At 41.2% G+C, this 27,093-nt stretch overlaps 1 protein-coding gene across 1 annotated transcript in view; it reads right to left on the bottom strand.

The window, feature by feature from the left end:
• The window catches only part of LOC110075078 (myosin-4), a 28,326-nt gene extending 2,428 nt beyond the window's left edge, over window positions 1-25,898 (bottom strand). Inside the window, exons 1-35 of the mRNA XM_020785978.3 lie at window positions 25,811-25,898; window positions 25,548-25,595; window positions 20,580-20,805; window positions 20,354-20,497; window positions 20,105-20,261; window positions 19,314-19,341; window positions 19,101-19,218; window positions 18,913-19,005; window positions 16,482-16,545; window positions 16,281-16,379; window positions 16,086-16,189; window positions 15,797-15,935; window positions 14,624-14,742; window positions 14,309-14,458; window positions 13,073-13,243; window positions 11,651-11,957; window positions 11,485-11,552; window positions 10,769-10,856; window positions 10,552-10,669; window positions 10,010-10,133; window positions 9,787-9,923; window positions 8,286-8,541; window positions 7,398-7,640; window positions 7,122-7,298; window positions 6,895-7,040; window positions 6,700-6,790; window positions 6,226-6,615; window positions 5,575-5,701; window positions 5,175-5,293; window positions 4,773-4,969; window positions 4,007-4,190; window positions 1,212-1,377; window positions 943-1,067; window positions 485-793; window positions 183-386 (exon numbers count right to left, since the gene is read on the bottom strand). Of these exons, the coding sequence (XP_020641637.3) occupies window positions 183-386; window positions 485-793; window positions 943-1,067; window positions 1,212-1,377; window positions 4,007-4,190; window positions 4,773-4,969; window positions 5,175-5,293; window positions 5,575-5,701; window positions 6,226-6,615; window positions 6,700-6,790; window positions 6,895-7,040; window positions 7,122-7,298; window positions 7,398-7,640; window positions 8,286-8,541; window positions 9,787-9,923; window positions 10,010-10,133; window positions 10,552-10,669; window positions 10,769-10,856; window positions 11,485-11,552; window positions 11,651-11,957; window positions 13,073-13,243; window positions 14,309-14,458; window positions 14,624-14,742; window positions 15,797-15,935; window positions 16,086-16,189; window positions 16,281-16,379; window positions 16,482-16,545; window positions 18,913-19,005; window positions 19,101-19,218; window positions 19,314-19,341; window positions 20,105-20,261; window positions 20,354-20,497; window positions 20,580-20,783 (5,166 nt within the window). The 5' untranslated portion in view covers window positions 20,784-20,805; window positions 25,548-25,595; window positions 25,811-25,898. The remainder of the gene's footprint in view (window positions 1-182; window positions 387-484; window positions 794-942; window positions 1,068-1,211; window positions 1,378-4,006; window positions 4,191-4,772; window positions 4,970-5,174; window positions 5,294-5,574; window positions 5,702-6,225; window positions 6,616-6,699; window positions 6,791-6,894; window positions 7,041-7,121; window positions 7,299-7,397; window positions 7,641-8,285; window positions 8,542-9,786; window positions 9,924-10,009; window positions 10,134-10,551; window positions 10,670-10,768; window positions 10,857-11,484; window positions 11,553-11,650; window positions 11,958-13,072; window positions 13,244-14,308; window positions 14,459-14,623; window positions 14,743-15,796; window positions 15,936-16,085; window positions 16,190-16,280; window positions 16,380-16,481; window positions 16,546-18,912; window positions 19,006-19,100; window positions 19,219-19,313; window positions 19,342-20,104; window positions 20,262-20,353; window positions 20,498-20,579; window positions 20,806-25,547; window positions 25,596-25,810) is intronic.
• Window positions 25,899-27,093: the final 1,195 nt, after the last annotated feature.

Genomic DNA, 27,093 nt, shown 5'->3' with positions numbered 1-27,093 from the left:
AAAAAGGACTGAAGACTTGTACATCATTTGTTCTTAAGTAGAATAGATAATCCACAGCAGCTGTTTTTAGAACAAAGAAATAGTTACCTTCCATCTACTTTTTTTTGTGCAGCACAGTAATGGCTTACTCGTATCTTCTTGGGAGATTTCATGAACCCATGAAAAAGCAGATGTTCAGTTACCTGTGTGTGGAGGAGCTGCACACGCTCACTGGCATCCAGCAGTTCCTGTTCAGCCACTTTCCTGCCCCTCTCTGTCTGTTCCAGAGCTGCCCGGAGTTCCTCTATCTCAGCTTGCATCAGGTTAGCCCTGCGCTCCACCATGGCCAACTGCTCTTTTAGATCTTCTTGACCACGGAGGGCATCATCCAAATGTAGTTGTGTGTCCTGGGAAAGTTGATTAAGATGTTATGGTCAGGGAGCCCTTGGCAAAGCAACAGTTGTAATTGTTCCCTGGATTGAGAACTAGATATATATCTACGTACTTTTAACAGTCCTTGTGTGTTCCTGAGGTTCTTCATGGCCTCAGCAGCTTGGCGGTTGGCATGGCTCAGCTGGATTTCCATTTCATTCAGATCCCCCTCCATCTTCTTCTTGAGCCGCATAGCCTCATTTCTGCTCCTGATCTCAGCATCCAGTGTGCTCTGCATGGTTTCTACCACCCTCAAGTGATTCCTCTTCAGCTGATCAATCTCTTCATCCTTCTCTGCAATTCTTCTGTCAATCTCAGCCTTCACCTGGGTGAGCTCTAGCTGGATGCGGAGGATCTTCCCTTCCTCATGTTCTAGTGAGGCCTTGAAAGCAAAGAGTTAATAAGAGGACACATGGTGGAAGTCTGTATATACTCTGTTTTTTTAATCCATTAGGGTAGCTCAGAGAACAGTGTTTAGGATAAATGCTTCCTGATTTATCCCCCAAAATAATTCCGTAATGATATATGTACCTCAGCTTCCTCTAGAGCAGTCTGGAGATCAATTTTCTCTTGTTCAATCTGCTTCTTCACTTTTTCCAGTTCATGGATAGCTTTTCCTCCTTCAGCAACCTGCTCCGTCAGGTCAGCAATCTCCTCTGTTGATTTACATATTAAAAAGTCAAATACAAAGCCATTACAATCTCCTCTGCTTATTTACATATTAAAAAGTCAAATAGAAAGCTGCAATTACAAATATGGACCAGCTCTGCTGAATGCCTGTGTAAAGATGATGGCCTTACGTTGGAGATTCTTGTTCTCTCGCTTCAGAGTTTCCAGGTGGTCCAATGATTCCTCATAAGCATTCTTCATCTTAAAGAGCTCTGTGCTGAGAGAGCGAGACTCCTTCTGGGCAGCTTCCAGTTCAGACTGAGTTTCCTCAAATTTTTGCTTCCAGTCAGCCAGAATCTACAAAACAAAAACAAAAACCCCAGCAAAAGATAGTTAATGAATTAGGGTGCGATCAAATGGCTGCAAAGGTGCATGCCTGATCACACAGAAAGTGATGCTGTGTGCTGGGGAATCATTCCAGCTCAGCCCCCAAATTTAGAAGCACCACAGCACGGATCTTGAACAGAGTGGAGTGTACTGGTTGTTGTAGGTTTTCGGGCTCTTTGGCCGTGTTCTGAAGGTTGTTCTTCTTAATGTTTCCCCAGTCTCTGTGGCTGGCACTGCTGTCCTCTGAAGATGCCAGCCACAGAGACTGGCGAAACGTTAGGAAGAACAACCTTCAGAACACAGCCAAAGAGCCCAAAAAACCCACCACAGCCAGTAGATCCCGGACGTGAAAGCCTTCACAAATACAGAGTGGAGTGTGTTTGTTTGTTTGCTTATTATTTGTATATCCCGCACCATCTGGCAACCAGGCTACTCTGGGCGGCTAACAACAATATAAGGGGAAAATAAAAATAAAACATGATAAAAATAAATTAATACATGACAAATAGGAAAATTAAAACAGATGGTAATGAAGGTGGTAAAAAGGGGTGATGGAGAGGATGGCAAAAAGGATGGTAAAAGGGAGGTTGAGATCTTAATGCTCCAGGAAAGCCTGGTGGAAGAGCTTAGTCTTCAATGCTCTTTTGAATCCATCCAGCGAGGATGCCATGCGGATCTCAGTAGGCAGGTTGTTCCTTAGGCGGAGGCAAACCACCAAGAAGGCCCAGTTTCTTGTTCTTTCCCTCTGGGCCTCCTTCGGGGTCAAGACCCTCAACCGCCCCGCCTCTGAAGAATGGGTATTATGGACAGATCTGGCCGGGAGCAGGCGTTCTCATAGGTACCTAGGTCCTAAACGGTTTAGGGCTTTGAATTGTATCATCATAACCTTGAAGTCGATGCGCAAATGAACCGGTAGCCAACGAAGGGCGATCAGAGTGGGGGAGATGTGCTGGAATTTCTTCACGCCAGTTATTAATCTGGCCACCAAATTCTGGACAAGGTGAAGTCTCTGCATCAGCCTCAAGGGTAGCCCCATGTAGAGAGCACCGCAGTAGTCTATTCTTGAGATTACGAGGGCATGAATCAGTGTTGTGAGTATTCCCACGTCTAGATAGGGATGCAGCTGGGCAGTCCTCCAAAGATGGAAATAGGCTGCCCTGACCACAAATGCCACCTTGGTTTCCATGGTGAGATCCGGGTCCAGGCAGATGCCCAAGCAGCGAACCTCAATCTTCATGGGCAGAGTCACCCCCACAAAGGAGAGGGAGTTTCCCAACCCACAGACACCGAGGCCACCCACGCACAAGATTTCGGTCTTTTCTGGATTCAACCTCAGTCCATTTGCCCTCATCCACCCCAGAACGGACCCCAAGCAGCATTCAAGGGACAGAACACCATCCACTGAAGTAGGAAAAAAAGAGAGGTAGAGCTGGGTGTTCCACAACTCCAGATGACCTCACCCAGCGGCCTCATATAGATATTAAATAGCATTGGTGAGATGATCAACCCCTGTGGAACCCCACAACTGAGGATCCATGGGGTGGAAGTCATCTCCCCAAGCTGAACTCTCTGGGGACGGTCCTCCAAGAAAGAACGAAGCCACGCCAAAGCGAGACCACCAATTCCCAACTCGGAGAGCTGCCCCAGGAGGATACCGTGGTCGACAGTATCAAAGGCCACTGAGATATCGAGGAGGACCAACAAGGATATATTGCCCCTGTTGGCCTCCCTCGGGAGGTCATTCTGCAGAGTGACTGATGCCGTTTCCATACCATGCTGCAGCCTGAAGCCTGATTGGAACAGATCAAGGGCATCAGTTTCCTCCAGGAGGGGCTGGAGCTGATCGGCCACCACCCTCTCAACCACTTTACTCATGAAAGAAACATTGGTGACGGGCCTGTAATTCCCAATTTCGTCTGCCGCCAAATTAGGATCCTTTCTAATGGGCCTGATGAGTGTCTGCTTGAGGGCAGGGGGAACCAGGCTGGGCAAGGGTCTAAAGAGGAGGTGGTGGCACAACAGTGCACAAGCACCCTGTCCACCTCATTGGAAATCACAGGTTGAAAGCAAGTTAACCTCGCCGGGCAAGACGATGCACTGGACATCTCAGCTCGATCTACTGTCTGTAAAGAGGGATCAAGGTCCCGGTGGATGGTCTCTACTTTAGATTCAAAAATGCCACAAATTGGTCACAGGAGATACTAGAGGGAGGCCTATCACTGTGGCCAACTCCGGATAGATCGCGTACTATACGGAAAAGGTCCGCCTGATGATTGTGAGCTTTGTTTATCCAGTCAGTGAAGGTGCATGCCTGCTCACAAAGGAAAGGGTCACTTTTATGGGAGTGATGCCTTGTCTGAGGAATTGCTCAGCCTCCAAATGTAGAAGCCCCACAGCTGGACCAAAAATCCATGTTGGGCATGTACTGTATATGGAACTGACCGGAGTGCATTTCCCTGTGTCATGCGATGGGCATGAAATAGATTGCACCAGACTGCCCCACATACAGTTCAGATTGCAATCTGTTTTGTCATTGAGCACACCCTTAGATATGAACCCTTTGTGCAATGTGCTGCTGTTTACTTATGATCAACAAGACCTTATCAAAGTTCTTCTGCTTCTTGTCTAGAGCTGCGCAGGCTGCATTGGACCTTTCCACATCAATCATCAGGTCCTCCACTTCATTCTGCAACCTCTGTTTTGTCTTCTCAAGAGAAGCACATTTGGAATTCACAGCTTCAACATGTTCTTCAGCTTCCTGGAGACGCTGGGCAAGCTTTTTCCTGAAAAAGTATAAGCACAGCACTCTTTGTTTTATATATTTAAGTGTCCTGTATTCAATTACAACAAATTCTTGAACCTTGACCATGATAAATGGCATGGCCAGCAGTAGCATAAGGCTGAATGACGTAGCCACCCAAGCAGTTTGAACATCTTAATTTACTTATTTACTCTGGATTTCGGGCTAAAATCAGATCCACTGAACTAGACTAGAACTACTGAAAAGAGTAGGATGTGTTTGTCACTACTGATACAAGTCCCATTAATTTCAGTATGTTTATTCTAATTGGGATTAACACTAGAGGTCCTTGTGCTTTTTCTGTAGCAATGGAAGACATCTGCTTGTGGGTCCTTCTGACACATGATCCAATCACTTGGCTAACTTTGCGGATGAATGGTGTGTTCAATACTCAGAAATCTCAGTAGAAAGAAGCATAATGGTCTTCTGCTCAACTAAACCCAGATTCAAAAATAGCCATTCCCATTCTTCCAGCAAGTATGTAGCTGTTCCTGTAAATGAATATATTTTCTAATCTTATCCACACAGCTATTTGCAAATCATTTGCCCACTCCTTGTTCCTTACTTGGCCTCTTCCAGTTCTTCAGTCCTTTGAATGGCATCTGTCTCATACTTGGTTCTCCACTGGGCCACTTCACTGTTGGCCTTGGACATGGCACGTTGCAGCTCAGCCTTGGCTTCCTGCTCTTCCTCATATTGTTCTCGAAGGAGGTCACAGTCATGGCGAGAAGATTGCAAGGCATGGGCCAGGGCATTCTTGGCCTATAGAATTAATATGGTTTTACAGATTGCACCATTTTCAGAGTAGGCTTTAGAAAATGGAATTTGGTCTACATATTCTTAAGCATTCCACTAAGGGTAATCTTGTATGAGAGAGACTTGTTTTAAGGAACTGGTAAAGGTCCCTCACACATGCTTCTGCTATTATGAAAGACCATAAAAGATAGTCTTGATTCAAAGTCCACACCTTTATCTCTTCCTCAAGTTGTCTCTTCAGTTCTTCAACTTGTTGAGTAAAAGCTTGCTTTCCTCTGGAGAGCTGGGAGATCAAACTGTCTTTCTCATCTACCTGTCGTGAGTATTCACCTGAAACAAATGGGATGATGATGGGATTGTGCAGCTTGCCCATGATGACACATTTTGACTCTTATCCCAGGAAGCACAGTGGGAAATCAAATTCCCATCTTCTGGGCCACAGCCAGATACCTTAACTATTAAGCTATGCAGCCAACTAAATATTCAATTAAGTCATGATTAATATCATAAAGAAGGCATATAAAGTAGGAGAAAAGATTGCTGTGTTTTTCAGAATCAGTAATATCCTCACAGAACTTTCAGAGTTCCTATTAGTTACTTGACCCATTTACCTGCTTCAGTCTGTAGGCGACCTCTTTGAGCATTCAGGTCATTAATCGTACGCTGATGCTCTTCATCCTTTGTTTTAAACTCACTAAGCTGGTCTTCCAGGGTGCGGCACATTTTTTCAAGATTGGCCTAAATATATACAGGAATGAAAGAATAATGTGAGTTGATTTGTTCCACATATAGAAGATGATTGGACAAACTGGTGAACCTCACTTCATCATTGCAAATAGAACAATGTCCTCCATCTCATGTGAGGGTAAGGAATGAGATGTGCCGTTTGGATTTTATGGGCTCCACCTCTCAGAATTCTCCAATAATTCCCCAGAAAGAAACACCACTATTTTACTTAACTAGAGAACAGCATACCCTAAAGGTCCATGTAGTTTCCTGTTTAAAAAGAAAGTTGCCCTAATGTTGCCTAGGTGGAGGCACCGACCACAGAGTCTAATGGGCAACAAGACAACATCCATCTAAAATGTCTTTTTTGCAGAGGTATTTTCCATTAAAAGCTCAAACCACAGTCCTGAAATTGAAATATTTCACCATGTTGAATCATTTCAACAATCACAATGGACAGAATCTAATCCGATATAACATTGTATAAATGTCTCTCAGGCATCTTTGTTTCCAATTTTTAAATGGCAGCAACATACCTTTGCTTTGGAGACAGTTTCCATGTTGCTAGCAAGGTCATCAATCTCCATCTTCAGCTCACTCTTCTCTTTCTCCAGCTTCTGTTTCACTCGCTGAAGGTTATCGATTTGTTCCCCAAGTTCAGCTACACTGTCTGCGTGCTTCTTGCGGAGGGCAGAGGCAGTGGCTTCATGCTGCAGAGTGGCCTCTTCAAGGTCGCGGCGCATTTTCTGGAATTCAGCCTCACGCTTCTTGTTCATCTCAATCTGAGCTGCTGTTGCCCCACCAGCTTCCTCCAGACGCTCACTGATTTCCTCCAGTTCCCTGGAGAGGTCAGCCCGCTGCTTCTCTGCTTTGGCCCGAGATGCGCGCTCCGCCTCAATCTCTTCCTCCAGTTCCTCTATACGAGCCTAAAAGGAGAAAAGTAGCCATTTAGAGTCAAAATGTTTTCCGAGATGAACGGATTCATTGACTCACAAGGGAGCTTGACTTGCCTGCAACTCTTTGATCTTCTTCTGAAGCTGGGCACCCAAGGCCTGCTCATCTTCAATTTTACTTTGGAGCTGACTGATTTCAAAATCTTTCCTTTATGCAAGAAGATATCAAGTGTTATTTTCCAGGTGAACTGCTAAGAGGGATGTGTAGCAGGGTAGCTTCCTAAGGGCTCTTCCACAGAACATGTTACTTACTTCTTAAGCTTCTCATCCAGCTGCTGCTTATCATTTTCTAGATCCATTAGGGATTCCTGGGACAGTTTCAAATCTCCTTCCAGCTTCCTCTTGGCTCTTTCTAGATCCATCCTGATCTTCTTCTCTTGTTCCAAAGACCCTTCAAGCTGAAGAGAAAGAGATGATAAATATTTTGCTGCTCTAATACTTTACCTCAGAACTGTACTTCTCTGTGTTGTTTCACTCACATCATCCACTTGCTGCTCCAGCTTGGTCTTTGCTTTGGTCAGAGTATTCACTTTGTCTTCCTCTGCCTGCAAGTCGTCCAAGGTCTGCTGATGGGCCTCTTGGAGGGCTTTCTTTTCCTTGGTCAGTTTGGCAATGTTCTCATCCAAGACGGCCATCTCTTCTGTGAGGTTTTTGACCTTTTAGAAGGGAATAAGTAGAGCCCACATTGTACTGTATTATCCTGTGCAAATGCCTTTTACCATTTAGCAAGTTTCTCTCAAACTGGGTGTACGTACCTTGTTTTCTGTGGCATGCTTCTCCTTTTCAACCTTGGCCAGGGTCAACTCAAGGTCATCAATGTCTTTCTTCAGTTCTGAGCACTCATCCTCCAGTTTCCTCTTTTTGGCTGTCAGCTCAGCGTTCATTTCCTCTTCATCTTCTGCCCGTTCAGTCAGCTCCTTAATTTTAGCTTCCAGCTGGATCTTGGTTTTGATCAGCTGGTCGCATCTCTCCTCAGCATCTGACACAGCATCAGATTCCTGGGGGGAAAAAAATCAGGCTGTTTTCCCCCTTCTATTAGTCTCTTTCTTATCTCTAACAATGAAGAACAGTTTTAATAGTGTCTCTGAAAATAATATTTATTTATTTACTGTATTTGATTTGTATCCCGCCCATCTGGTCTATGTGACCACTCTGAGCGGCTAATGACTATTACATTTTTTTTTTGCCTTTTAATGTCTCACTGCCTTTCCAAAATCCATTTCCTGAGTGGATTTTTGCACAGATAATCTTCAGATTCCAAACCGAAATTTATATAAAATATTTATTCTTCAGTTATATTTAGTAATGTACTTTTATCAGCAAACTCTTTAATAAGAGCAAATAGGCTGTATACTGACTGAGTGAATGACAACCTCCTACACATTCTCTGATGTTTTGGGAAACCAGCTTGGGAAGCTTTTGAATTGATCCTAGCTACTCTTTGTCACACTCAGAATTTAATATTCAAGATTCTTGATTAATTAAACACACTGCTAGGAATGTGTGACAAATATATTTGAGTATTTATTATATTATATGTATTTATTAGAACCTCAAATATTATCCATGAACTTTTCCTATATTGAAAGTAAGGGCATAAAGTCAACAGAACGAGGATGTTCAGTGTCACAAAGTGTGCTTACAGACTGGACTTGGAGCTGCAGATCATTCTTCTCTTGCATCAGAGACACCAGTTTTTCTTCCAGCTGTTTCCGCTTGGCCTCTGACTTTGCAAGTTCCTCCTTTGTTTTTGCAAACTCTTCTTTCATATTGGCCATCTCTTTCTCTGCCTCGGCGCTCTTCAACAAAGGCTTTATCTTAAAGTACAACTTCATCCATGGCCAATGCTTGACATTCATGAAGGAACGGATGTTGTATTGAATACTAAAGATGGCTTCTCTGTCAAGAAGAATAAGATATATATTGAATGCTATGTAGCAGAATAGTCCAGTCGAATGAAACATTTATTATTTATGGCCAAAAGACTTTGCAAACTGTCAGATACACAAAAAATATATGATACCAAAATAACATTTGCAAATATAATTCCAAGAATTGCTCTGACTACAAAACATGGTATGCAAAATTCAAGTTTATAAAAGAAAACCTCAACGAGCAGCAAAAGAAAGAATAGATGAAAATAATGGAATTCTAAAATTGTTATCAAATGTGGGAATCTCTGTGATATGTTAAATATAATTTTTATTGGCACTTTTAGGGAAATCCTTGCATTAGGCAATGCAAAAAGAGACTCCATTGTGGTCATAAAAATAAAATATTAAAGCTCTGGCAATGGCTATATAGTCGTATCTGGGATTCTTCCTAATAGAATCCTAATAGAATTGTATCTAAAAAATTAACATTTTGTCCTAGTAAACAGGACAAAATAAAATGTAGCATGTGAAATCTATCTCGAGTCCACAAAGGCATCTAGGCCAGAAGATAAGTAAAATGAAGGCTGTATAATGGTAATTTATCCATGTCAAAAGCCATACTAAAGAATGCAGAATTTAAGATTACTGTTCTGTCAGAAAATGCAAAAATCCTCCCTCTTCATTTTAAATTCTGTGCAAGAGAGAGTACAAAGAAACAAAATGGGATTTGAAAACTATATGGTTTCCAGAAACCCAGTTTTAAAAATTCAAACACTTAAGGTAACACAGTTTAGACAGATAAGGAAGTCTGTTTTTGATAGTTAAATATACCATTATGAATCCAAGCCACAAATGAAGGACGAGCAGATTCTCCATGAATCAAAGCTCAGAGTAGCAGGAGGCAGAAATAACTGCTTTTCCACACAAGCAGTAAATGAAGACTCAAAACAACATGTCCTCTGACACTGCTTTTCTTCAAGGACATAGAAGGAACCTCCCCCAAAAGTGGGAAAGCATTTTGAGTACACTCGGGCATCCCTTGGCAATGGTGTGCAGTAGACAAATTCTTCAGTTCCGAAAGTGTTGCATTGGGAAACCTGCCCATTTCATGAATGCCAACCCAATGGATAGAAGCTGAAGTTGAGGAAAAGTTTCTGCACACATCTGAAGCTCTGACTGCTTCTGGACAAAAAAATAGTCTGTTTGTGATGACATTTTAATTGGTATTTTAGTTATATTCATTTCATTAGTAAGCTTGGGAGGGTCATACCTTCTTTCCAACATTTTCTGGTATTCTACTCTTGCTAAGAACCCACGACACATAGCCTGTGTACGTGTTATCAGCTGAGCCAACTTGTCATCTCTCATCTCTTCTAGAAGACCCAAAAGACCAGCTTTGAAAAACACCTGCAGAAAAGAAATGTTGTTGAATGTCACACTCAATCTCCACACAAGTTTACAAGTTGCTTGCTTGCTTTGGACATATGTTATACCTTAGTATGTCCAAATTTATACTGGGTGTGGTCAATATCAATGGATGCAAGAAGCTTCTCACTAGCTTTCTTGCTGTCAATGAACTGTCCCTCTGGGATGGCACTGGCATTTAAAACCTTGTACCTGCAGAGGAAATAAAAGATACAGATATCTTGTCACTGAATCACCTGCTTTACAAGGAGCAGTTTGTGAACATTATTCACCTTCAAAACAGTGTGAAGGGATTATTAGTACACAAAAATAAACTGCTTTAAAATAATGGTTTATTTCTGAAAACACATTGGGAATGATTGAGAACATATCGAAAAACCATGAATGCTTGATTCATTAGGGAAATCTTTTCTGCGATTCTCATCAAGACTAACAGTACAATCCTGTACATATTTACCCAGAACCAAATCCACCAATTTTGGTAGTGCTTTCTCCCTGTGAGTGGGTATAAGATCTAGTTAAATTCTGTTAGCTGTTTCTGCAATTAAAGCTTTTAAAAAATAACATATGCCATGTATAGCTCAAAGCATTATAGAAGGGCCAAGCTGACCTCTGTTTGAAATCACCATAAATGATTCTGCTGGGGAATCCTTTTCTGCAAATACGGATGCCTTCCAACACTCCATTACACCTCAGCTGGTGCAGCACAAGCTCGTGATCCATTGCACCTTTCAAACAAGGCAAAACAGGAATTAGCATCAAAGGCTGCAATCTGGAGAGGCAAACAATACCACACCTCTATCTGTCTTTACAACTCAAGGTCCTACCTGGTGTTTTGGTTTCATTGGGAATGATGCAGCGCACAAAATGCGGGTGAGTGCTTCTCAGATTGGTCATCAATTTGTTTAGGTTCTCCTGTAGAACAAGACATCAAATACATCAGTGCAACAAACCAAAGCAGGAATCTGTGCATGCGAAGGTGAAGCGTACACAAATAGGTTGGTGGGGAGGATAGCTCGATCAAACATAAGAGACATAGCATTTAGATTCCACTGAAGTTATTATAGTTCCTAATAGGTGCAGCTAATGCTTTATTAGAAGTTTGGGGTGTACAGTATAGTCTTTTGCACTTTCAGTGAATAAATAAATTACTGGTCAGGTTTATTAGCATCTTATTTCCATGACAACGGGGACATCCATGATAACAATGTGTCCTTTAAGTGAGGCCATGTGTGACACGTAAGGATTCACATTTCTGTGGCTATTCAGTACTTCAGTTTTGATGCTCCCCACCACCATCCAAGAGTACTTCAGGGGCTTGTGTGAATTCTTACTCAGATTTTGCTGACAGGTATGGACATGTTTTCATTTTAAATGAGTGATCAAAAAAGAAACATGATCCATGAATTCAATCTGAATCAGTGTTTCAAGATTATTCAAAATAGCCTTGCATGTAAATACTGAAAAATGAGGGGAACTGGTGTGTGTTTCATGAGGTATGTTTCAATCTTCAAAGAGGAAAAAATATTTGTTTGTTTGTTACCCTGAAAAGAGCAGAGACAGTCTGGAAGGAGGAACCCTTCTTCTTTGCAGCTTTCTTGCCGCCGCCCTCTGAAATTGGAAAAGTTTAATGAGATTTCAATTTACTAAATAATTGATCTGCTTAATTTCATGAGAAACACTCCAAGTGTTGATTTTACAGTGATTACCAGCATCCGCAGGGCGATCGGCAAACAGTACGGCCAAAGTCTTCATAGAAGACTTCTGGTAAAGCCCCACCACTGTATCATTCAGGGGGTCCTTGTTCTTCTCCAGCCAGCCAGTGATGTTATAGTCCACAGTGCCAGCATAATGCACCAGAGCGAAGTGAGCCTCAGCCTTGCCTTTGACAGGTTTGGGCTTCTGGAAATTAGGAGATTTGCCAATATGTTGATCATAGAGCTTGTTCTTGAAAGAAGTGTCTGTTGCCTTGGGGAACATGCACTCTTCTTCCAGGATGGAGAAAATGCCCATGGGCTGGAAAGAACAATAGAAAAAAATAAGACTGCTTAGAAATTAGCTGTTTAGAAATACTCAGCTATGGAAAAGCATGCCCGTTGGTCAATGAACAGTCTTCTGTCAATTGAGAAGCTGAAAAGGAGTGGTATACAATTATATATACATATTTTTCCCATGGAAAACTGGAATGCAGCTTCCAGTTGACACCACACCTGGATTAACAGATATATATGTCAGGATCCTCAAAGGAGGGAAATTCACTCCAATGGTTCAGGGGCACCCAGCCACCTCAATCCTTCCTTCCTTCCTTCCTTCCTTCCTTCCTTCCTTCCTTCCTTCCTTCCTTCCTTCCTTCCTTCCTTCCTTCCTTCTTTATTTATTTATTTATTTATTTATTTATTTATTTATTTATTTATTTATTTATTTATTTATTTATTTATTTATTTATTTATTTATTTATTTTGTATACCACTCCTATTAGTGCTGAAATACTACTCTGGGTAGAGAATGTAATAAAAACAGTGTGACGTTATAGCCAGATAAAAACTAAAGGTGCAAGAGCGATGATGGACCTAAACATTAAATAAAGGCAAAAGTAAAAATATGTCACGACCCTTAGAAAATTGCCTAAGCAAGCAATATTCTGGGCACTGCAACTACAATAAAATGTAACATGCTGTCCATTTCCCTTTGTCTCCTTTGCCTTTTTCTTCTGTCTGTTGTTCCTCTTTTCTCTCTCTCTTTGTCTTTCTTTCTCTGGTCTGGCCAAATAATTACTCCACTTTCAAGAGATGAAATACAACTGTGCAATTGCTGCATGGAAAAATGTATGGTGTGCCTCATGTCATATAAAAGATATGTGTACATTTCGATTAAAATGACATGGCATTTCTTCTAGAAAACAATTTCTTCATCCACCCTATGCTGCTCTCTGTAATAGTGCATTCATTGGAGTTTCCTGTCACCAAGTTCTGTGTTGGCAGTTGTCCTATAAGCAGAGTGGGGCACTTATGGGAGTACTGTGCATAACTAGTGATGATGCATATGTAACAGCAATATGCTCTTTTTCCATGGATAGCTCAGCAACATAAAAAAGTTCAGAGCATACTGAGCACATGTATGCAAAAAAATACCTTCTCAATCAGTTCAATGCAGGCAGCCAAGTCCATTCCAAAGTCAATGAACTCCCATTCAATTCCTTCTTTCTTGTACTCCTCTTGTTCCAGCACAAACATGTGGTGATTGAAGAACTGTTGCAGTTTTTCGTTGGTGAAGTTAATACAGAGCTGCTCTAAGCTGTTGTACTACAGGAAGAAGAGACAGATTTTTATTAATGCTCACACTTATACACCCAAGAATGTTTTAGTACCTCATCATCTGAAAACAGCTTTAACAGCAGCTTCTCTGTTTTTTATAGTATATCTGTAAGCAGATCACTAGACTGTTAATGAAATCTTGTAGGTCTTTTCACATTTATGATTCAGCAGGATCCTCCATATGTTGTCCTAAATTCCAGAGTGGATGCTCCAGAGTTAGGTCTTTATTCTCCAATCACCCTGCCTAGTTCATGGAATGTTTTCAGTGGTCCAGATAGTGTTGACTTTTATTTGCATTTCCTACTGCTTCTTCCTTGTTCTTTTCTTGGAAAAGAAAAACTGATTAATAAAAAAACTATTAATCAGAGGAAAATGAAAAGCTCCACAATGCCTTCAATCACATTTTTAATTAGGTGCTGTTCATACTGAGGAACTCTTGTGTGTTTTCTCTCGTCACACATTGGAACCTATGCTACCATGCTTTTAAGACACCAATATAGAGGATCCTTTCCTTTAAGTATGATTCCAAACTATTGCACATGTTAAGCCATGTTCAAATGTTCTGTGTTTTCAGAAGATGAAACCTAGCATAGTTTTTAGCTTTTAAATGAAAATTAAGCGACCCTGTGGTGTAGGGGATCATGGGCAATAAGAAGGCAATTAGCTTTAGAGAGAAGTTGCAAAGAAGTCAACATGCAGATGTCCACCAGTGGAGCCTCAAGGCAATGCCCTGAGAACTCTTTTTATTAACTAGCAAGCTTACACAGAATGTTGAAAGAATTTAGATAAGATACTAGTTACCTAATCATCACTTAGGGTTGGCCAGAGAAAGGCTTTGAACTTATGATTAACTCTAAGGGAAAAGGCAGAATGAGGGAGTCACCCTGCCCGCTGGCAGCTGCCGCTTCTCTGCCAGGAGTGCTTGCACCTCACTGTTACAGGAATGCAGCTAACAACTAACAGCCTTGGGCAGGATTTTCCCACACTGTGGAGCTTCAGAAATGATACAGTTTTAATATAGTAAAATGTCTGTTGTCCTGCATGCATCCTTACATCGAAAATTTCAAAGCCAGCGATGTCCAGGACACCAATGAAGTATTGTCTGGATTGCTTGGTATCCAGCTGTTGGTTAATACGAACCACCATCCACAAGAACATCTTTTCATAAACCGCTTTTGCAAGAGCACCCACATTATTGTACACCTAGAGAGACAAGATAATGGCAGTATTTACCATACCCAGGAGATGAAAAAGTTTCAGAAAATTGTTACTGCAGTCATTGACTCATTAAATAATCAGTGACTTTTCACTCCTCAGGGTAGTGAGTCACAAATGGTTAAATCAAACCATGTGCTAATATAACATTACCTGTTGGACAGTTTGACCTTTGGTGACATACTCATTGCCGACTTTGACACGAGGAAAGCACAGAGCTTTCAGGAGATCTGCTGAATTGAGGTTCATGAGGTAGGCAGCCTTGTCAGCAACTGAGCACAGATGTAGGAGGGAAAAAATGACTCTTGTGATATACTGATTAAGATCAATGTCAGGTTGGATGTTGAATCAGGGGAAAAATGAGCCTCATACCTAGGATTTGTCTAAAACATATAACAGAGCTTACCCAAATGTGGATGAGACAACATCCAAGAAACAGGATAATGTGCCTGATGCCAATTCATAAGCCTATCCAACAATGGATTTCCACTAACGTATTAAAAATTCTGTATCTAAGAAGTTCCCAGTGTTAATAGATCCTGTAACTGTTCTTGTGCTTCTGTTTATGCAAAAGGGAGTAAAAGCCTTTGTGATAGTGAAAGAACAATTTTGGATATAATACCACTTTGCACACAAAAAATATAAGCAGCCATTCTGTGAATGGAAGAGAATGTAAGTTCCATATGGAGAGTCTTTGACCCAGCACAAGAAGAATACCTTCTCTTGAGCAATAGATTTCTTCTGTCAAAAGCTCTTGGTGGTTCTTTTGCATGTAGAGAAGTGACTATGGCAGGCTATAATCCAGAGATAGGCAAAGTACAGCCTTCAAGCCATGTGTAGGCTCTAAGGCCTTTTGAGGGGTCCCCAGATGGTGCTACAGTTGCTTTTCCCACACCCATGTTTCATTCAAAAGATGAGGGAAAAGAAAAAATTGTTTGTCTACTCCTACAGACTTCCCTTCCCTTTCCCTTTCCCTTCTGGGAAAATCAGGAGTATCCCATGGGTCCCCAAGCCGACCTCTCCAAAAATGATGTAAATGAAAGTAGCCAGCCAGGCATTTCCAGTTTCAAGCCCTGCCCCACCCATTTAAATTGTTTTAAAACTCATTTTAATGGTGGATACTGGGATAAAATTTGGCTCCTAGATCTGTCAAGAGTTGTCCACCTGACTGGGTTGTTTCTAAGAGGTAGGACTTTACATCTCACAAAACAGTATGAAAGCCACCTTTCAACTTAGTGTCCTATTTGTTTTGGAGTTTAAACACACTCTTCTGTGAGATGAAACATTTCTGATGTGTAAGAATTCTACAGCAAATCTTCTGAATACCTTCTGTGCCGTCTGGCTCAGCCTGCTCCTCACGCTGTTTCTGCTTGAACTTCATGTTCCCATAATGCATGACAGCCCCTGTCAGCTTGTAAATGGCTGTTCTTTCTTCAGGAGTAAAGCCCAGAATTTCAATGGCTTCCTGTCAATTGAATCAATAGTCAATTTTTCTGAATGTTTTATCCAAAATTTGATCTGTAAAATAACTACTATATATGCAGAAGTGAACCACTTCCACATGCAGCTTTTGTCAAATTAATGTTCTTTGTGGTCAGTTCTACAGTTTACTTACATCAGTTGCCATCAGCTCTTCCTGATCATTAATGCTGGCAACACTGATCTCACCCTGACTCACAAAGTGATAGTCATAGGGGTTGGTGGTGATCAGGAGCATCTCTGAATAGGAAGCAGAACCATGGTTTCAGTCTCATCCTTTGCCATTAGAATCTTAGCACCTACTGCCCCCTCCGAAAGAGATGCTTCTTACCAATCAGTTCTGGCTTCTTGTTAGACATGATCTGATAAAAGATGTGGTAGCTTCTTTCAGCTTTTAGCTGGAAAGTGACTCTGGACTTTTCTAGCAGATCTAGGAAAGAAGTGCAATGTAATCAGCCTAGGAAGAAAGGAAGGAAGGATGGATGGAAGGGAGGGAGGGAAGACAATTGGATGGACGAGTAAAATCTCTTACATGTCTCAATGTCAGCTGAAGCAAGTTTGCCAGTAGCACCAAAATGGATTCTGATGAATTTACCCTGTAGGGAGAAAGGATGCATAATTACTACAAAATGGATTTTTACTGTAAATCTGCTGCACCGTCCCACAATAACAGCAGCCATAAGAGAATTATTTAGAGAACTTGGCGTGAGGAAGAAGGGACTCATTTTAGCAAGTGGAGAGAACTGTGAGGACACCCATCTCTAACATACAGCTCACAGGAGGATCCCTGTAAAGGAATGTGTGCCTTGGGAAGGAAAATTCCCACTGCTTTAGCAAATGCTCAGATACTGTGTGCCAGCCTGTAGATGTATAGGAACCCTCTCGAACTGCTAAGATCAGCAAGCTGGTCCTTCCCCTGCTCTTCCATACCAGCCAACTACAATTCACTAGCCAATCCCTCTTCTTAAGGACATTTCCTATCTCCCTTGTAAACTAGGACTGGTAGAGAGAGAGACAGAGAGATTCTCTAGCTTTCCTATCTTGATTAAAGAATGTAAATATTCACGCATATGCATCATGTCCCTCTTTCTACATATATCTTCTAACATTTCTGGTACATGTCTTTTCATTTATGGTTCCTAGTCAGAGTGAAGCAGATGTGCTCACTGAAAATCCTTTGGGAATAATCATCTGGCTAAAATTAAACAGGCCTTTCTCCTTTATGGCAGAGGTGGGGAACCTGTTGTCTTCCAAACACTGTGTTCCCAGAAACCTTTGCCATTGGTCAGGTTGGCTGAGATTAACATGAAGCAGATTTCACCAACATAATGAGAACTAAATAATCCTCAGCCTAGCCTTACAAATCTTGCCTAATAACCTAGTTTCTGTCAACTGATTTTTAGGAGATCTATATGCACAGTATTGAGGTTTGTATCCCACTTTTTCTGGACTGGGACAGCAATTACAGCTGTCTACTGGGAATGAGAGAAGATGAGAAAAAAAGATAGAAAAATAGCAAACCAATAAACAGCCGTTCCCAGTCAGGAACCAACTGGGAATGGCAGGAAAGTATGTCAAAGAGATAGGGCTGCATAGGTAGCATGTGACATCTCTGTGGTTTCTGCTGACTAGTCACTCTGCTTCAAACTCTCCCCTATTGAGCACTGGGGGCTTTTCAACAGTAGAGTGATTGTGTTTATCAGCTGTCTGTCTTTGCTGATATCAGCTCTATAACTGTCATGATATGATTTGCTTTAAGGTTATGCCATAGAATGCTTTGATATTCTGCCTTATTGGCTAAATCATAATGGTACTCCCAAATAGCACACACACTGAATCAATTGTTGGATGGTGATTCAACTGTTAAGTAAATCCCACAGATCCCATGGGTCAGTCTACTCTGGTTGGAACTGTCAGTAGGACTTTGGTAGTGAGTTAGCTGCAATGAAAACTTTGGCTCTGGGAGAAAAATCTTACCAGTGGTTAAACTGCTGTACTGCAGCCAAAACTGTGCTCAGGACCTGGGGTTCAATCCCAGGTAGCCAGCTTAAGGTTGACTCAGCCTTCTATCCTTCCAAGGTTGATAAAATGAGTACCCAGATGGTACAGGGGGGGAATATATAGCCTGCATAATTAACTTGTAAACTACCCAAAGAGTGCTTTAAGCACTATGGGGTGGTATATAAGCAGTACACTTTGCTTTTGCTTTGCTTCGCCATAATATTTTTGTAAGAGTTGGCCTTCAGCATGATATGTGATTTTCATGTGATAATATACTTTACTGAGCTGCTTCCAAAAGAGGCCCCTCCACAGATGGCATTCATTCATTTTGTGAAGAATGACAAACAAAATATCCGGGTGTGAGAGTGAAATGTGATCTTCATGTAGTTAGAAGATTATACGGGGGGAGAGGGTGATGATCTTAAGAGGAATAAATCTTGGCAGCTGATGGAGATGATTACTGAAGTTGCTCTTCAGCATACAATATATTTCTAAAATAAATATTGTTCCGGATATATAGATTTTTGTGTGTACAGATGATCCCAAGGGTAACAGATCATTGGCAGTTGTGGGAGATGGGATCTCCTTCTAGATTTTCATGGGATGTGAACTTTATGTGAGGAGCTGGGCTGAGGACATTGTCGCTTCCATGACAAAGGACAGTGGAGGCATGAAGGGATCCAAGCAAATCTCAGGTTTTCTGACGGCAGATGGCACAGCAAGCAGAGGTGAGAAGTCCTGTGAACTTGATCTATGCTCTTGCAATGGTAGCCAAGGGACAGGACCTGTCCCCCTGGTTAAGGAGAATTGCCTTTATGAAGTCAGTGAATAAAGAAAGGGGCAGAGGTTAGCCGGCCTAACTGGACACAGTTGCTTTTCGTCATTGTTAGAGTACCAGGAAAGGTGCCACGGAGTACAAAGGCATTCACGAATGGATGCTCTCTCAAACACATGAAACTCACAAAACGTGAAGAGTTGTCATTCCTCACAGTCTTGGCATTCCCAAAGGCCTCCAGCAAGGGGTTGGCACTGATGATTTGATCCTCAAGGGTGCCCTGCAGTTATATAGTGTATCAAAGAGTTACCAATTTTAAACCAACAGTAATTAGCCCAAAGAAAAGTGTGGTCTTCCTCCAAACAAACAACTCACCTTTAGTTTGCCAGTTTGCTGTGGTTCTTCTTTCTTCTTATCGGAAGCTGCAGCAATTGTTGCAAAATACTGAATGACACGTTTCGTGTTCACAGTCTTTCCGGCACCAGATTCTCCACTTTCAGCAGAAACAGATGAGAAAAATTCGTCAGTCATCCATTGCACTTCACAGCAAAGGTTGCTCTGACTGGAAATTGACCAAAACATACTTACGTGATCAGGATGGACTGATTCTCACGATCTAGGAAAGCAAAGAAACAAGAATGTAACTAATATTGAAATGAAGCATATTCCATTTAAAAGGCACCTGGGAAAACCTGAAAATGTTAAAAGGTAGTTATTTATCATCTGGATGGCCCATTTCTATTTCTCCTTCCGTTAGGAAATACTGGCCAAAATCCTTTTGAGGTTTTATACTAGAGTGATGGAATTGGCATCAATCTCCTTGGTGAATTGCTGAAAGTTAAGGCATTAGCATCGGCATATCCTGTTGCACACCGGATCATAAGACTCAGCAAGCCACATCAGGTGCCTAGGACACTTTCTTAATTTGCCAGTGAGGATGTGGGCCACTGGTTGAACACTTGCTCAGATTATTCTACATCTATGAAAACTCCACACTCACTGGTTTATTACAAGTCATGTGTTCCAGCACACTTACATCTAGCTCACATATCAGAAATCTGATTCTCACTTCTCCTCTCCACAATTCTTTTGGATTTTAAACCTCTTCCTTCCCTGCAAGATGCTGCTGTATGCTGTACCAAACTCTAAACTGATCTGAATGCAAATAGGCTAAAAGGGTCAATTAAGCAATAAAGAACATTCTTAAATATGGTCAAGTGCAATTAGGAGTTAGTATGTTTTATGGGACAACTGAATTGATTTTCCTTTTCTTTGAGCTCTCAGTGTCCTCTAAGGCAATTGGTTATGCATGAAACTTTTTGGAAAGGATATTGAACCTGCCACTGTATAATGGCTTTGATATGGGTTGTGCTGCTCACCAGTTAGCATGAACTGATACGCGTTGTCAGAGATGGAGAAGATGTGGGGAGGGGCCTCTTGACGCTTTTTGCCCCTGTAGGCATTAACAACTTCTGGGTTGTACACTGGCAGCCACTTGTAGGGGTTGACGGTGACACAGAAGAGTCCTGAATAGGTCTGTAAAGAAAGGATTAATTCTATATTGGCTTCCTTGTGAAAGAATTATTCTGCATTATGATAGTCAATGGTAAATCTCAAACTCTTCTCACATAGATCATCCAGGCTGCATAACGCTCTTTGAGGTTATACAGGACAGCAGGTTCATGGAGATGGGTCATCATGGCCATGTCTTCAATCTTATCAAATTTGGGAGGGTTCATAGGAAAGACTTGGTCATCCTTAACTGTCACAGTCTGTAAGAAAACAAGACACCATTCAGCCAACAGCAGAAAGAAGAGAATCAAACGTATTAACTTTTCTTTGTAAGCTACTCACATCTCCACCTTCCTTTTTGACTGTGACCTTCCCCGTTTCCCTGCTTTGAACAGTGCCTTTCACAAAGGACTGCTTAGGATCCACTACAAAGACTGAGTTTTTGGCATCGAATGGCTTATTCTGAGCCTCAATCCTCTCCTTTTCTGACTTTCGGAGATAAGGGGCAGCTGGCCCGAAGGCTGCCATCTCAGCATCTGATGACATGGCTGCAGTTTATCTGATAACACTGGTGTAGGAGGAAGAAGAAGAAGAATTCACACAAGGATCATAACTTTATACTGACACCATGCATAATATCTCAAATTGTATTCTAAGCATTTCTTTGTTTGAAATTATTCTTTTCTTTGGTAACCCTAAATCTTCTATTGGCATATTATTGGCAAGTTATTTCAATCACCCCACAGTATATATATGTATGTCAGTAAAATCAGAGCACACGTTAAACCTTCTTACACAAGTAAATAAATTCAAGAGTGGTCCCTCAAGTAAAATGAATGGGGCAGCCAGCATTTACAAGGAACCTGTCTCTAACTGATCAGGGCATAATTTTGAAAATGTTACATATAATTCAGTATGGCAGAATAAAATCACCTCTTCTAATGGCAGATGTCAATGTTCTATGCCAACAAAACTGGAAGCAAAACAGGACTACCGAGAAACAATGAGTATTGCCATTCTTGTTGAAATCTTGTGGTTAACCAAAATACAGAAATTTGTATTTGGGATTCCCAATAAGGAATGTTTGTATTCAATAGCTATAGAATATTGTGTATCCATTAGAAATAAAGAAGAAGAAGACACTACTGAGGTGGTGAAAGCATGGAATGCCCTACTGAGAACAGAGTACATCATACACGCTGGGTAGCTCAGTTGTTTAGGTCTCAGACTGAATCCAGAGATTGGGAGTTTCATTCTCCACTGTGCCTCCTTGACAACAGCTGGACTCAATGATTCATAAGGTCCCCTCCAGTTCTGCAGTTCTATGATTATTTAGGAATGAGAATTAGAAACTAGATTGGTGGACAGAGTGCTTGAAGAACTTTGGATAGAGGCTCATGACATTGTACAGGAGGCAGCAACAAAAACCATCCCAAAGAAAAGGAAATGCAAGAAAGCAAAGTGGCTGTCCAACGAGGCCTTACAAATAGCTGAGGAGAGACGGGAAACAAAATGCAAGGGGAATAGGGAAAGTTACAGAAAATTGAATGCAGACTTCCAAAGAATAGCAAGGGGAGACAAGAGGGCCTTCTTAAATGAACAGTGCAAAGAAATAGAGGAAAAGAATAGAAAGGGAAAAACCAGAGATCTGTTCAGGAAAATTGGAGATATTAAAGGAACATTTTGTGCAAAGATGGACATGATAAAAGAAAAAAAATGGTAGGAACCTCACAGAAGCAGAAGACATCAAGAAGAGATGGCAAGAATACACAGAAGAATTATACCAGAAAGGTTTGGATATCCTGGACAACCCAGAAAATGTGGTTGCTGACCTTGAACCAGACATCCTGGAGAGTGAATTCAAGTGGGCCTTTGAAAGCATGGCTAACAACAAGGCCAGTGGAGGTGATGGCATTCCAATTGAACTATTTAAAATCTTAAAAGATGACACAGTTAAGGTGCTGCATTCAATATGCCAGCAAGTTTAGAAAACTCAACAGTGGCCAGAGGACTGGAAACGATCAGTCTACATCCCAATCCCAAAGAAGGGCAGTGCTAAAGGATGCTCCAACTACCGTACAATTGCACTCATTTCACATGCTAGCAAGGTTATGCTCAAAATCCTCCAAGGTAGCTCTCAGCAGTATATGTACTGAGAACTCCCAGAAGTACAAGTTGGATTTCAAAGGGGCAAAGGAACTAGAGACCAAATTGCTTACATGCGCTGGATTATGGAGAACGCCAGAGAGTTCCAGAAAAACATCTACTTCTGCTTCATTGACTACGCAAGAGCCTTTGACTGTGTGGACCACAGCAAACTATGGCAAGTCCTTAAAGAAATGGGAGTGCCTGACCACCTTATCTATCTCCTGAGAAACCTATACATGGGACAGGAAGCAACAGTTAGAACTGGATATGGAACAACGGATGGGTTCAAAATTAGGAAAGGAGTGTGACAAGGCTGTATATTGTCCCCTGGCATATTTAACTTATATGCAGAATACATCATGCGAAAGGCCGGACTGGATGAATCCCAATCCAGAATTAAGATTCCGGGAAGACATATCAACAACAACCAATATGCAGATGATACCACTCTGATGGTAGAAAGTGAGGAGGAATTAAAGAACCTTGTAATGAAGATGAAAGAGGAGAGTGCAAAAAATGGTCTGAAGCTCAACATCAAAAAAACTAAGATCCTGACCACTGGTCCCATCACCTCCTGGCAAACAGAAGGGGAAGAAATGGAGGCAGTGACAGATTTTACTTTCTTGGATGCCATGATCACTAAAGATTGGGACAACAGCCACAAAATTAAAAGATGCCTGCTTCTTGGGAGGAAAGCGATGACAAACCTCGACAGCATCTTAAAAAGCAGAGACATCATCTTGCCAACAAAAGTATGCATCGTCAAAGCTATGGTTTTTCCAGTAGCAATGTATGGATGTGAGAGCTGAACCATAAAAAAGGCTGACCACCGAAGAATTGATGCTTTTGAATTGTGGTGCTGGAGGAGACACTTGAGAGTCCCATGGACTGCAAGGAGAACAAACCTATCCATTCTGAAGGAAATCAACCTGAGTGCTCTCGGGAAGGACAGATCCTGAAGCTGAGGCTCCAATACTTTGGCCATCTCATGAGAAGAGAAGACTCCCTGGAAAAGACCCTGATTTTAGGAAAGTGTGAAGGAAAGAGGATAAGGGAACAACAGAGGACGAAATGGATGGACAGTGTCACCGAAGCTACCAACATGAATTTGACCCAACTCCGGGAGGCAGTGGAAGGCAGGAGGACCTGGAGTGCTCTGGTCCATGGGGTCATGAAGAGTTGGACACGACTAAACGACTAAACAACAACAACAGGAATGAGAATGTACTGAGACATGTTGTGGGTCCTGCTTTCCACCTCTTACAGTTTGTTAAGTGCCAACAGAATTGGAACCAAATAAGACCAATAAGAGTGAAGAGGAAGTATCAAAAAAGATCCCTGAACATGCCCCAGGCTTGACTCATAGATTTTAGTATCCTGGAAGAGGACACAGCTGGCTAGAATCCTATACAAGAGCAGTTGCAGGGTGAGAGGATATAACACAACATTTGTTGTGACACCAGCTGGCAAGAGTGTTTAACTTAATTCAAATCCATCTTAAATCAGAAGCAGACTTCCTTAGTAATTTTTTTCATTAGCTTCTTCATGCCCTGTTGATATGCATCTACTTGAAGTGTGATCCTAAGGATATTTACTTATTTAAATAGCTAATCAGTATCCAAGTGGTAATTTATGCTTCCCTAAATGAAATGCCTTAAGACATGGCAGCAAATTGCTACTAATTAACAAAGTGTTCATTGTGTTGGTTGTGTTCAAACATCTCCCAGAAACTTAACCAGAACTGATTAATTAATGACGATTTGCCACTGCTATTTGATATATAAATAGAGAGATAATACATCAGAAGTAAATCCCAATTATGTTAGTAGTCTTGAGTCCTTCTTCAATGTTGTTTAATGAGCATTCTTACAGACCCAGCCTCTCTCTTTTGCCCACTGTATGATAAGTCAACATTTGGAAACTTCCCCTTTTTCCAAAAGATACTAATAAGCTATGAGTTGTTTTCTACTTAGTAAATGTCTTTGCCTTCCCTTCTATTGGATAAGTAGTTATGTCTCACTGCCAAGCACCAGTTAAAAAGCATTTCAGTTGCACTGTGCAAAACTCTTGTGGATTAAAAAGGAATCAATGAGGATCATCCAAGCTCATGATAAATAAGTGTCAAAGACAATCGTTATCGTCTTCAAGATGAGTGGTGACTTCTTCCACTAGTATTTTACATTACTCTACCAAAAGGAAAATGTGAGTGAATCCAACTTTTTTGAAAACAAAGATTCTGCCTCAATTTTCAGATGTTTAGAAAATGAGTTCATACGTTGACATAAATTGTATGAACTAGTTTTACAAAGAATCGAGATTAGTCTCCTCTTTCTTCCTATATTTTTGTTTGTTTCCTACGCTTCCAGCTTTCTCCCTGTCCCTTTCTGCTTACCCCTTACTCATCAGAGGAAGCTGTCTACTGCTACATAAGAAATCCTAACCCTTTCGTTTGACAAAAAGGATTCCAGGCAAGGCCATCTTCAGCCCTTTCCATGGCATTGAGCCCTACAGAAACTGAATGCAGGGAGAATAAAACAGCTCTCTAAAACATCACACAGACTTGGCTTAAAAACTTTAGTCCAATTTGTTATGGTCTGTTGGTGCTAACATTATATAATAATTGGGGGGAAAAACGGGTAAGATTTCAGCCCTCGTTTAAATTACTTACCACAACATTAAATAATAATGGAAATGAAATAAGAAGCAAGTTAGATTTTAGTCATCACTATTTTGACTATATATATATATTTAAAATCATATGATTACTGGTCCAAAATGTATTTCTAAAGAGATTCCATCAGAAATACTCATGAAAGAATTATCAAGATCCTCAGTTCCACCTTTTTCCATTGTGAGTATAGAGAATTTTTGCAGTATGTATTTTGGAGTACAAATAATTGCACAGGCAGCAATTAAAAATTAGAATGCCTGTCAGATGCTTAGATAGGAGGAGGACATGCTTAGAGAGCTTGACACAACAGGACATCAAGATCAGTCACTGTGGACACCATGCAACAGAGAATCTGAATTCAATAAATGCTAAATATGTCATGCAGCACAAAAAACACATAGGATACAACAACTGCCCCCACAGATCAAATCTGACAGAAGGCTTTTTTAAAAATTACCCCATCTCCAAGAATTGGGCAAAATCAATCTTACCTCTTGATAATTGAAATGGGTAGTGTACAGGCACAACGCTGGGCAGTACTGCAAAATAAAAAGGATGAATCTCTTGTTGCTAATGCTTTTCAAAATGCCTTCTAGTGATGAATTACTGGCTGGAATCAAACTGGCATGTTTGAAATCTACACTGACAAAGTCAATCCCCTTGCATTAATGGCAAAGGTACTCCAAATGAACTGGCATGTGAGGAATTCAGGGCGCTGCTCCCATCCAGCCCCCCATAATCCCCCACCACTTACCTACTAACTATCTTAAGAAGGACAAGGCAGATTGGCCCTAGACCGTCTTTTATACTCCTGAGTGAGAAGTACCAGCCTCTGTCCTCCCTCCACCCCAAGCCATTCTTCCCTCAAGGCATTTTTGGCTAACCTTTCCCTGTAAAGCATTGTTTGGCAAAGTTGACTAAAGACATAATTGTCATTTGACATGTCTGGATATAATTAGAAATATTTGATGTCCTTCAGACTATGTGTGTAAATGCCCTATAAATAATTTCACAACAGTCTTAAAGGAGAGAATCTGGACTATTCAAGAAAGCTAGAGCATGGCACATGGGCCTCTTTGAGTTCTATTGCTGGTGTTGTCATTGCTGAATGACCTCCTGAACATTGGCTGCTCTTTAATATCACCATTCCATTTAAGGATGGAGGATGGACAGTAAATTGGTTTAATAACACTGTGATGTGCTTAGAAAAAATATTTGAAAAATTAATCCTAAACCTAAAGACAGATTAATCATCTTATTATCATTCTAATTATGTTTTGAATTGTTTTTACAGAATCTTGAGAGAACTGAATGTTGTCATTTAACTTATGTGGCCACTATGATATAGAAGTGACTGATGGTAGCTCTGGATACATATTCAGTACATCAGAAAATGCAAGTTTTAGCATATGTGGAGCACAACATCAAACAATAAATATATATCTATGTATGTACCTCTGAGGACCATAGGGATGATGATACCAATAGAGGAGTGGGGCCGTTGACATGTATCACAGTGTATGCTGACATTTATAAACCCTCCCTGCCCCACCAACACTCTCTTATGACTTCCCCCCTGGGCCAATGTAAGTCTAAATGGTTAGCTAGAGACCAGATAAGAATATTTGGTCTTGGTCACTTGATTGATATATTGAATAAAAGGCAGTCAGAATTTTTTTGCCTATTCTACCATGACTACCCATGAGGTAGAGCTCTTTTAAGCAGGTCATCAGAGCCAAAGTCTGATGGTGCAAAGAATTCAGGGTAGTGGTGTTGAACTCTGCTGGGCATCCTCCAAAATGGGAGGGCTCCTCGGGTCGGGAGGTGACCAGGGAGGCATGAGTCTTGAGTTGACCAACCTATAGTCCTGTGGTTTGGAAAGGACTTGTGCTTCAGAGGACCTCCCAAGTTGGACTGGCCAGTGTATGGCTGTAGTCATGCTTCAGGACACAAAGGCTTGGTACTGGCCCTTACACCTGAGGTGTCAGAATCTGTTTTCCTACTTACTAGCTTTCTCAGTGGCTTTCTCAGTGGAAT

This window comes from Pogona vitticeps, chromosome 2 (assembly GCF_051106095.1).
Source record: "Pogona vitticeps strain Pit_001003342236 chromosome 2, PviZW2.1, whole genome shotgun sequence".
NCBI classification, from domain to species: Eukaryota; Metazoa; Chordata; class Lepidosauria; order Squamata; family Agamidae; genus Pogona; species Pogona vitticeps.
This window is presented reverse-complemented; position numbering and strand designations above follow the sequence as displayed.